The sequence below is a fragment of the Urocitellus parryii genome, chromosome 1 (assembly GCF_045843805.1).
Source record: "Urocitellus parryii isolate mUroPar1 chromosome 1, mUroPar1.hap1, whole genome shotgun sequence".
Lineage (NCBI taxonomy): Eukaryota > Metazoa > Chordata > Mammalia > Rodentia > Sciuridae > Urocitellus > Urocitellus parryii.
The window spans coordinates 223,719,389-223,731,591 of NC_135531.1; the positions used below are offsets into that span (position 1 = coordinate 223,719,389).

At 39.5% G+C, this 12,203-nt stretch overlaps 1 protein-coding gene across 1 annotated transcript in view; it reads left to right on the forward strand.

Annotated features, from left to right (window-relative positions):
- Myo3b (myosin IIIB) overlaps positions 1-12,203 on the forward strand; it is a 449,152-nt gene that overhangs the window by 320,864 nt on the left and 116,085 nt on the right. The window contains exon 34 of the mRNA XM_077794873.1: positions 11,317-11,377. Coding sequence (XP_077650999.1) covers positions 11,317-11,377 — 61 coding nt within the window. The remainder of the gene's footprint in view (positions 1-11,316; positions 11,378-12,203) is intronic.

Consider the following 12,203-nt stretch of genomic DNA (forward strand, 5'->3'; position numbering starts at 1 on the left):
CCAGACTGGCCTTGAACTTGAGATCCTCCTGCTTCAGCCTCCTGAATAGCTGGGATTACAGGAGTGTGCTACCATACCCAGCAAGCCTTGTTCTTTCCTGTTCTTCTCATGGTTGAGAGCAGGGGTCCTGGAGGCCACTTAGACTAGCTATTAGTAAGGGTAAGAACTTCCTGAACCCAGTCTTTTTCTCAGGGCCTCAGTTTTCTTCATGTTTAAATGAAAGATCAAATGGCATAATATCTTTCTCACCAAGTCCTGAAGGTTAAATGAGATAGCAGAGTACATAGCATCTCATCTGACACATTAAAAACACCCTTGAATAGCAGTAATAAGAACAGTTATTGTCATCTCAGAGCCACCTACTTTTCTTTATGTAATCCTTACCATTGTGTATTTTTCTCAAGTGCTTTTCTGGAGTACATTATTTCCAGCCTTTTAAAATTAAGTCAGTGCCAAATTGAGAACAATTTGAGTATCAAAGTAAATAATGATGACAAAATTCAATTCATTGACTAACCTAAGAATTCATGAGTCCACATTAATGGTAGGAAAGAAGGGATCGAGGAAGAGAGGAAGGAATGAAGGAGGAAAGAAAGGAAGACCTTTCTTGAAATTAAAGTGTTAAATATTAAATGCAGATGAAATGATGGAAACAGAAAAATCACCTGATCCCTTTCCATACACACCTGAGCATCTATCCACATGTAATCCACTAATAATTGTTTCAGGCAAGAATAGTAGTCAAAAATTTAAGAATTAAGAAGTTCTTTTCTTTATTTATTTTTTGGTACTGAGGATTGAACCCAGGGGCACATAACCACTGCGCTACATCCCCAGTCCTTTTTTTTTTTTTTGGATTTTATTTAGAGACAGGATCTCACTGAATTGCTTAGGGCCTCAGTAAGTTGCTGAGGCTGGGTTCGAACTCGAAATCCTCCTGCCTCATCCTCCTATGCTGCTGCGATTACAGGCATGAGCCACCGTGTCCACCTAAGAAGTAATTTTCACAGTCTCAGAGTAAATACCCATAGGAAACTTATTAATTATGGAAAGCATGGAGGAACCTGGCAGAAGTTCTAAGAACCAAGGTCATCACCTTATCCAAGTGATGACCATCAGCATCACCAGTCACTGAGCGGACAGGCAGCACATGCCTCCTGAGGTGATACACCGGGAAGAAAGCAACCTTGCTTCTGTGCATTTCCTGCCAAATGTGCGTATCCTGAAATTAACTTGAGGAAACAGCAGACAAACCCAAAAGGAGGGGTCTTTTGCAAAATGACTGGCCTGTAGGCTTTAAAGTGAAACAGTGGAGGGCCAAGAAACATGATAGCAATGACAGCTGAATGCCATGTGTGATCCAGGGTTTCTTCTGCTACAGAAGGCATCACTGAAACATTAGGCAGAATCAGATACAGTCTTTAAACTGGAAAATATTTACACTAATACTATTAATTCTTGATTTTGATCATGAACAAAAATGCCCTTCCATTTAAGAAACAGATCCTGAAGTACTTAGAGGTAAAGGTGTATCAGGTTTGCAATAACTCTCAAATGGTCCAGAGGGGGAAAAAATGTGTGTTTGTGTGCATAGATACATACTTATGTATGTCAGTACCTAGAGAAAGAGAGAGGACAAAGCATATATGTAAAATGTTAAGAGTTAGAGAGTCTGTGGAGAAACAAACGGAATTTCTTAGGCTCTTCTTGCATCTTATCTATAAATATGAATTAAATCAAAGTAAAAATTACAACAAAAATATAAAGTCAGTCCCACGTGCTGTCCTTGGCACAGGACAATCAAGCTGCCACTTTCTCTTTAGATTCCTGATCCCTTTCCATACACACCTGAGCATCTATCCACATCATCTTTGCCCTACTTGTTGACTGTCCTAAAGTTTCTCTGCTGTGACATTGCTGAATAGTCACCAGCCATTGCACACAACCTTGTTTAGGCTTTTCATGTTTATAAATTCCCTGAAACATCCCTCTGTGCTCTCACACCCCTTCCTCACCTGTTTTTGGGCCCTGTCATTGAAGGCCACATCATTGAAGGCCACGCACATGATACACTTCATTTTAGCATCTCTTCACTTTCCTTTCCCCAAACTGAGCACAGCTTGCAGAATTAAAGGAGGAAAATTAGGTTCGATGCTATCTTTGGGGGGTGTGGTTTTTTAAAAGATCATCACCCAAGGAAGGTGGATGTTAGATTCATCTTTCTCTGGCTCATTCAGACAAGCCACATGACCCCTCTGGGCCTCAGTTTCTCCAGTTATAGCAAGACAAAGATATAGTAAATGGTCTCTGAAGTCTTCTTAGCTCCACAGTCTATGCCATGGTCTGATTCAGTCTTAAGCTGAGTGTTAAAACTATAACTAAAAAGCGGCTTGACCCACAAGTTACCTTAAGAGCCCTCCCAGGTTGGGCTCAGTGGCATGACCCTGTGGTCCCAGCTACTCAGGTGCCTAAAACATGAGGATCACTTGAGGATCACTTGAGGAGTTTGAAGCCAACCTGGGCAATATAGTGAGATCCTGGCTCAAAAAAAAAAAAAAAAAAAAAAGAAAGAAAAGAAAAAGCCCAACCAAAGAGAAAAACAGAGATTATAGAAAGGAAGCCACTTGGACACCTCGTCACTGTCTTCTAAAGTCTCCATGTTTAGGGATTTGTCTTTTGGAAGTGCAAAGTCTTAATAAGTCTCATACTTTTGTTAAGTTTTTATTTTATTTCTAACCCTGACCCATTTACATCTCTTGATTTAATCCTTTTAGAATCCAATTTTTATTTTGTTCCGTCTGAAAGAACAAATGTTATCCTTTTCTACTAGCTCAGAAGTGGAGGTACTGATTTGCCCAAGTTAGAGTTATCCTAGTTGGTAAGTAAAAATGCAGGATACCCACTTAGATTTGAATTTTATATGAACAACAAATAAGATTTTTCATGTGTATCCTGTGAAATATTTGAAAATTCTTTTTTTTTAATTTTCTATTTTATTTTATTTTGGTACCAGGGATTGAACCCAGAGACACTTAACCACTGAGCTACATCCCCAACCCTTTTTTAAAAAATATTTTTTTTTAGTTGTAGATAGACACAATACCTTTATTTATATTTATGTGGTGCTGAGGATCAAACCCAGTGCTTCACACATTCAAGGTACATGCCCTTCCACTGAGCCACAACCTCAGCCCCCAGCCCCAGCCCTTTTTTATATTTTATTTAGAGACAGGGTTTTGCTGAGTTGCTTAGGGCTTCTCTAAGTTGCTGAGGCTGGCTTTGAACTCATGATCCTCTTGCTTCAGCCTCCATAGTTGCTAGCATTATAGGCATGCGCCATGGTACCTAGCTGAAAATTCTTGTACAGAAGAATTATTTGTTGTTTATCTGAAATTCAAATTTTACTGAGCATCCTGTGTTTTATCTGACAACTCTAGCCCAAGTTCTTTGGAACTAACATAACATAAATATGTATGTTTATAGCATCTTTCAACATTTTACAAAGCGTTTACAGTGCTCCTCTGACCTCTACCTGCCATAACTGCTCGTTTTGACCTTTAGGAACTTTTGAAAACACATTCAAAAATATCAATTATTGATTTAGTAAGGCAAGATCACTTTCTATAGCTCCTTAATCTAAAACTTTTTAGATCCTGCTTTGAACACTTTTTTTTATCAGCTTTCTCTGCTTTAACTTTCTTCTTTGTCACTTCCTCTATTTAATATGCTAAATTTTAACATATTTGTTTCAATTATTGTGGGCCACTAGAGTGGAGTTCCCTAGCAGAAGACTCTCAGTCTCCTTGTTCACTGCTCTAATCTGATGCCTCTAAGACAAATTTAAAGTTGTGGGAAGAATGAATGATATTTGGGAGGCTATAGGGGAACTTAGATTGCACATTTCATACACATTGTTCTTATAATCATTCAGAATTTTAAGAAATCTTGCCACTAAATTAGAACTTGGAATGTGTTGCAGTGTGTGAATCTTCATATTGATCCGTAGACACAAGGTAGTCACAGATCAGCAGGGATCTAGAGTACCTTGAGATGTAGTAGGACTTCATTCAATCTTCCTCCTGCAAATTTTCTAGAACTAAATATTTGTCACCCCAGGTGTCATACATTAAGATCCCAGCTATGATTGTGTGATTAACTGGAAGAGTTGGTGGAAAATGGCTCTGGAGGTGAGAGCACAGCCCAGTGTCAGTCAGATTGAGTTGGATCTGGGTGTGACCTGCCAGGGCTACTCAAACAGCCCAAGCTTCTGCTTCCTGGTCTATGAAATGGGGACACGCGGGGGACCTAGCATACTAGACTGAGATTAAATAGGATGATCTGGCCATGTCCTCAGCTCAGTGCTTGGCACTAAGGAAGCCGTTTCCACTGCTGCCCCCAGGGACACTCCACCCAATTCCACTGAAGCCAAGATGCCACTGTGTCCTTTGTCATTGCTGTTTCTTTCATCCCATCCTGGGCCTGAAGCCAGACTTTCTATCAGCTCTCTAGGTTACTGACAAAGAGCTGAAGGAAGCTTCGTAAGTGGCTCTCAGTGGAGTGTCCCTTTTTCTAATAATATGGCAAGCATTCTCAGCAGAATGAGAAAAAGCCTTCTGCTCCTCAGATTTTCCCAGGGACGGCTGCCTGCAGTAAAGCAGTGAGGGAGGGGGAAAGTGAAGTGAAATGAAAATGCAAGATCTGGCAAATTAAGACTGGGCTCTCGGTTGGGGAAAAGCAATGAGGCAAACAAATATGATCAAATTTAAAGGGCTCCGTGGGATTTGGGAAATTAACATAAGTACATAAATCTAGTACTAACTTAGAGCAATGGCCTTATGAAACATTTATCAGCCTTTTTGAGCCCTTCTGATGAATTTGACCTTGAGCCATGTTCTAAAACTTAAAATAATTGTGTGTTTTAGAGGAAACATATATCCATCTATTTAAGTATAACTCGCATATGCAACTCATTTAGCCACGATACTGATTGGGGTGGGACATGGGATCTGCATTCAAAATTGTTATAAAGGTTACCAAGTATCTAAAACTAACAAGGAAAAACATTAAAGCTGTGATGCTCGCTCTTGCTCATTTCCCCTTTTTCTGCAATAATGGTGAACTTCTTTTGCACTCTTCTTGGTTTTTCTTCTCCTGTGTTCTTTGTATTTCCTTCATACCATACATTACAGCCCAGGAATAATGTGGGCCCTCTTTTGAAATCAAGAGATGCCAATTAAAAAAAAAAATGAAACCCTACAGTTTTTTTTTTGGCCAAAGATTAAAAAGATTGATAATACCCAGTGTATATTTTAGGAAATAGATCTTTTTATATGTTTGTGGCTATGACTATTCCTTTTTGTTCATTTTAGAGGAGAATTTAATGATATAATTTAAAAACTTTTAAATAGGAAAAAGATTTTCCTCCTTTTTAACCTAACAGCCTTACCCCAATGAGATACATTATGGAAATAACTAGATAAGTATCCATAAGGATACACACTAAATATTTAAGGATCCCTTATTTATGGTGTGAAAAAATTGAAAATAATTTAAATATTAAAAAATAAGTGATTATTGAAATCACAATAATCACTCAATGAAATACTATATGGCCATAAATATGATAATATACGTATACACTTGCATATGTATGTATTACACACTCACTTGCATATATGAAAAGATCCTCATATAAGGGAAGGTTAAAATGATAAACATGTCATGGGTCATTATTTTTTAAATGTATGTTATATCTGGGCACTGTGGTGCATGCCTGTAATCCCAGTGACTCTAGAGGCTAAGGCAGGAGAATCACAAGTTTGAGGCCAGTCTCAGCAGATGAGCAAGACCCTACCTCAAAACAAAAAAGTAAAAAGGGCTATGGATTATAGTGCAGCATAGAATGCTTGCCTAGCATGTGCAAGGTTCTGGGTTCGACCCCCAGTACCACAAAAAGAAAGTAAAAATAATTTGTGCACAGAGAAGTGTCTGAAAAGACGTACATCAAGATAACTAATTATATCTGGGTGTGGAAGTTATTCCTGACCTATGTAGTGAATATATATTATTTTTATAAAAAATAATTTGAATTGGGGAAAAAAAAAGAGAAAGGGGGCAAATTTGCTGCCAGGTATTTTAAACACTTATTTTGGAGATAAAGGATGGTATTACATTTTCATTGATTAGTAACTGGTGAATATTTAGATGACTTGAGAATTTGGAGCATGTTCATCTTCTGAAAAATAAAGAAAACCAATGAGCACAGCAATAAGGGCTCTGATGCTTCAAAACTTGAGCTTTTCCCTTTGATTGAAATTCCACAAAGCTCACCTGCAGCAGGTGATGTGCAGACACTTAATTGATCAGTATGTGGCACCAGAAAAATCCATTGCAGAATCAAATTTTCTGTGTGCTTATTCTCAGTCTATTGTGTGAATGAGGCAGACTTCCTCCAACTCTGTGTAGAGTGGAAGAGGTAGAGGATGAATATAGAGGCTGGGGCTTGAAAGACTTTTCAGAAGAGTTGATGCCTGAGCCAATGGATAAGAATGCAGTGGTCAGGTGGACAAGACAGGAGACAGCATGCAAAAGCATCTGGGAGACTTGGTGGATGCTTGACAAATGTTCATTGGCTGTGGCTGTGGTGATAGTGAATTGGAAACAAAGCATTATGGAAATGCTAGATTTCTGGGTTTTGTAATAAATGATTCATTAACATACATTTTGGGTGCCTTTGAACTTAACACGAAAATTTGTGTTCTTCTGAAACCATTTTAATACCTTCTACTTCTGTGTCTTCAAAGCTACTTACATAAATACATCAGTAAGGAGAATATGCAGTAACAGCTAGCTGATGCAAATCAGGGACATGCTGGGGGATTCAGGTCTGGCCTTCTCCACATTTGTACTCTCAGCCTTAAAATGTTCCGATTTCACGTAAGAACTAATAGGAATGCTGGTGTTGCCAACGAGGGCTCAACCTGTAGCCAGTTCACTTGGAAATAAGGTTAATGCTAGAGTCAGCACAAGTTCTTCAACAAAGTGCAGGCTTTTGTCTGATGTTGTTCCCTGAACATCTTCATTTACCTTTGAGTTTGTATATCTTAAAACTATTTCTCTCATGGCAATAACTTCCATAAGGAAAGTTAAGATGGATTTTTTTTTTTTGTCTGAAACTTGCCTCCCTCAAGGTTCTTGGGGCCCTACTATGTTCAAATATTCTGGTCTCAGCACATCTTCTGCAAGACAGTTTGAATGCTACTTCTAGAGAAGCAAGAAATGGACCTCTTATTAAGAGCTCTAGGTATAAAAGATTATTTGCTCAAAGTTACTGAAGAAGCAGAAACAAATTTAATTGGTCATGCTGATTAGCCTTTCTTCCAGGGCTACCAAGTGAGGCATAAACTTATGACAAGAAATACTCCCAAAATTTAGAAACAGCAGGACACTAAGGAAAAAAAAATCAAACCATGATGAATTTACTACATATTCTAATTTGAAATTAGAATATGCTTTCAAGTGTGAAGTGCTAATGGCTTTCTCGGTTTGTCTGGAAGTCATTCTAAGTTGTAATTGATAAAAGATAAGACATAATCTTAGAAACATAATCAAAATTAATAAAAAGTACACAAAGAAGGTAATTTACATGAAGCTTAGAAAATGGTGAATTGGAGGACAGCGGTGTGTCTCCACTCCTCACCTAAGAAAAAAGTTACCAATTCTACCCCCAGTTACCAGAACAGACCAGTTACCAGACAAGCTTGATAGATCAGATACATCCTCAAAGAGCACCCTTCTTCCTCTGCTCTAACTCTATATGACATTTGGTCTCCAGAGTATATCAGCCACCTAGAGAGAGAACAGGAATGGTACAGATCATACGGCTCCTTTTAACTCCAACACTAGCATTCTGGTTTTCAAACGTGACTCTTCTGAGTTTGGTTAGTATAACTCAACTCCCCCCCAAATTATCCTTCCTCAGTGAACTGACAAATTGAATTTTGGAGCCTGTGAAGCTGAGGCCCAGTCTCTGGACCACAGCAACTTCACCCAGTGCTGCCAGCACCGCATGACAGAGCCAGCTGGCCTGGGGTCCTCTGCTGCAGAAGAAGGGAGGTGCTGGCCAGCACTCAGAGGCAGCCTGAACCCTGCCCCTTGACCCGTCACATGGGGATGATAGTTTATGAGGGAATTAGGTGCAAGTTTTCCTTGCAGATTTTTTCAAGGCAGATGCCTAGCATAAGGGTTCTCAATGGTGACCGAGAGTTTCCGGCTCCCCTAGAAGGCACAATTCAGTGAACTGGCTGCCGTGGAGCAGCTGAGCCCTGGAGGCAATCTGCTTGAGACTTTAGTTATGCTTTGGAGACACCAGTGAGCCCTAGAAATGTGCAATGAATTATACAGAGAGCGACAGCTACCTCCTATTCTCCTCCCTTTGATAACCAGATTCACTGCTTCTGCCATTTAGCATGTGATTCCTCACAGAGGCTCAGGACAGTGCTATTTCTTAAAGATTTCCTGCATATTTCAAAAACTATGTCACACTTTATAGAGAGGGAGGACATCTTAATATCTAATACCAATTCACAGTCAAATTTTCCCAGTTTTTCTAAGAATATCCTTCGCACCATTGACCAACCTAGGATGTTATATTGTACCAGGTTGTTATGGCCCTAAATCTCTTATTATAGAAGAATCCTTGTTTTTTTAAAAGATCCAGCCAATTACCCCATAAAATAACTCACCTTCTGTATTGATGTACCTGCTTACTTAAGGTCCCATTTATCTTGTGGCTTGTGTTTTGTGTTTTGTGCACACCCTAAAGCCTCAATTAGATTCAAGTCCAAAGGGGGGAAAAATATATATATATATATATATAGGGAGCGATGTTGAATACTTTGTGTTGTCTTGCATCCCAAGACAATGTTGTCCTGGCATCAATGGTACTAAGTCTGAGCACTGGATTAAAATGGTGATCTTCTGATTTCCCCCATGGACACTGCTCCTCTTGTGACCTGCAATAAGGAGTCTGTATGGTAGTGCCCTGGTCCCCATCAAGAATTCATCTATTTTATCAGCAGTCGCTAATCCTTGCCCCAATCAGAAATTTCCCTCTAGCATCTCCTTTCCCACAGTCAGCAGGTCTTATGCTGCATGCTCTCCAGTTATGATATGAAGCAAGACATTAGCTTCTTGATCCTAATTTCCTCGTCAGTAAAAACGAGGCTGGTCATGGCACCATCACACAGGATAACTCTGTATACAGGTTTTGCCTGGAGCCTGGTACCACAGATGCTTAAATCAGCATTTCCCAAGGTGTGCTCTAAGAATTAATGGTCCCTCAGTGTTCTCTACAGAAGAAAGGTCCACTGTTAAAATGATGTCTAGGAAACATTTGTGCATATTATCTGATTAAAGTTTCTGGAAGTTTTCTCAGGAAAGAAATCTGCTTCCCTTTGTTTAATCAAGTGCTTTCTAATTTATTTTGTACTCCTTCTCCCCAACCCTGCTTTTTAAAGCCAAGTAATACATATGAACTTTACATTAAATTGCCTTAAATTCTTCCAAAAGCTTCAACGGGGAGAGCGTCAAACTGATGAGCCAGCCACCTGTGGAGTGTTGAAAAGTGACTATACTGGCCTTTGAGTCCTGAAAAGCCACTCAAGTTAGAAGAGTTCTTAGGAGATTTAAATTTCTTTGTTGTGGCAAGAAAGGCAGAAATTGGGAACTGGGCAGTAATTCCAGAGACAAGATGTTTTCCCTAGATTTCCGCCAAAGCTCACCAGGACTTCTACAGGAGCTCAGAATGCTCCTGTCTTATAAGTGTCCCATAGCCACTAGGACTTGCCTAGGCTAACCATGAGTGAGTCCCTTGGACCAATACCCAGAGACTGGAGTGCAAAGAGGGCATCTTGGTTCAGTGGAAGAGCAGAGGATCTGGAGCCAGAACAAGTGTAAATGGTCTTAGATCTTCCAGGTATTCACCATGAAACCTGGGAAAATCCCTTAATCTCCCTGAACCTCAGTTTCTTCATCTATGTAATTGGTGCAATTAAACTGTTTAGCTTAATGGTTATGAAGCTGTCATTAGATACCATTAGCATTTTTAAAACTATGAAGTGCTAGTAAGTCGAATTTCAATGTTGAGATTATTCTTACTGATCCATTTTCTGGGTCCTCTCACCTCATCTAATATTTTTTGAACACTTACTATATACCAAGCACTGGGGTAGGTGCCTATACAGAATATAGAATAAAGCAGCTCTAGACCCTGAATTCATGGAGCTCACACTTCATGATGGGAGTCAGAGGATAAATACACACACAAATGTTTCAATAATTATAGTCCCTTCCTCCCAGTTACTGATGTGATATTTTTTGAATGTGCATCTCACTTACAATCCACTGTAAGTAGATGCATTTCAAAGGTAATATTCACAGACAGTTCTCATATATTAAATGAATTTGTCAGTTTCAGTAAAGAATAAGGAATTTACCCATAATGATATTGTGTGTTTGTGTGTGTGTGTGTGGGTGGGTGGGTGTGTGTGTGCAGTGTGTGACCAGAGGTATTGAGGCAGGGTCAGAAAGCAGACTTCTCTTCCCTGTTCAGAGCCTCCCTCTTGCTGGGTTCCATCTGAAAAGCATCATCAGAGTGCTCCTGTTTTAATCATGTGTTATAATCACATATGTAATGGAGCACAATTGATTCTCCCAAACTTTGTTCCATGAAAAATTAAAATTTCACTAGATGTCAATAAGTCATCACTTTAAGCTTCTTGGTCTGATTACTTTAGGAACCCTGCACCAGCCCCCGTCTCCACTTTAGAGATCCAAAAATATATATTGTGATTGTTAAAACATTATTCCTACAGTGAGGAAACCCTGTGAACTCATACCACCTGGCATTTCCCAAACTACAGAATTCTTTTAAATTCTTGAACAGTGAATGTGAATGTGCTGAATGGAAAGTGCAGCCTTACCATTAACTTGATTTTCTTCTTGCTAAAGTTTGTGAAAGCCTGGTAGTGCTCATTAACCCAAATTCAACCATGCAACTTTTTTAAAAAGCAGCTTCCTGGGCTTTAGGGCCTCAGGCAGACCCTGGATGTGTTGTGTTGTTTTGTGTAGGGGCAACAGCTAGTGGGATGTGTTTCCTTAAGCTGACCATGTCCTTTTAACCAGGGACCAGCATGGAAACAATAGAAGCTTAACGAATATGTTTCCATACCTCTTTGGAGGAAAACAATCCTCTTTATTTTTTTTATGATCATTTTTCAAACCTTCTAAAAATTATTGTTGTTTTTATTTCTTTAGGCATTCACAGGCCCAGAGTTCTCCAAACGGGTATGATGTCTTCCAAAGACCTGCGAATAAGGTAGCTGGACATTTTGATTCTGCAATAACTGCATGTCCTTCCTTCAGACTCGACCAAGTCCATGGGCAGGAGACCTGTCCGAGGCTGCTTGGCTGGGCCATCCAAACATGAAACTCTTAATGATATTTTGAAGTCTTTGAGACAAAAGCCCAGCCTGCTAAAGAACTTTGGTTCAGTAGAGAGACAGGGAGGTACAGGCAAGAGAGAATCAAAAGCCTGGAAATTCGCTGCTGAGAATAAATGCTCACTGCTCCCTGAGGTGATTTGTCTGAGCACTCCACTCTACAGATGGTAGAGCCTCTTTCTGAGTAAGGACCCGAGGTTCTTTGGTAGCACTTTGATATCCTGCTCGAATTCAATATGTGAAATGGAGGCGTCTCTCTGTGACTTGGAGCCCACAGCAGGCTTTGAAGTCTGATCCAATTTTTGCTGCCTACTATTTGATGTTGAAAGGATGAAATGAAGAAAATGTACAGTTTTTGCCAGTAACTCTGCTGAGCATATGTAAGATTAAAAAAACAAAATCCTTTGGATGATGTACTTAGAAATGTTAAGTAGATTAATACCTTCCTATAGGTTTTCTTGTTTCTTTCTTAAGGATAAAAATTAAGTAAAGGTGAAAATCAGCACATAGCTGTTTTTCTGTTCTGGACTATAATTAATTTAAGAAGGGGGCTAGGTTGACTTGTGCAGAAGACACACTAAATTAATGAAGAAAAAGCATTGAGACTTTGCTTCTAATTGCCCCTAGGAGGGGACCTTCACTCAATTCTGTGCAAGACAGGGACAGCTTACAAATAGCACCAATATACTTAGTTTCTTCCCA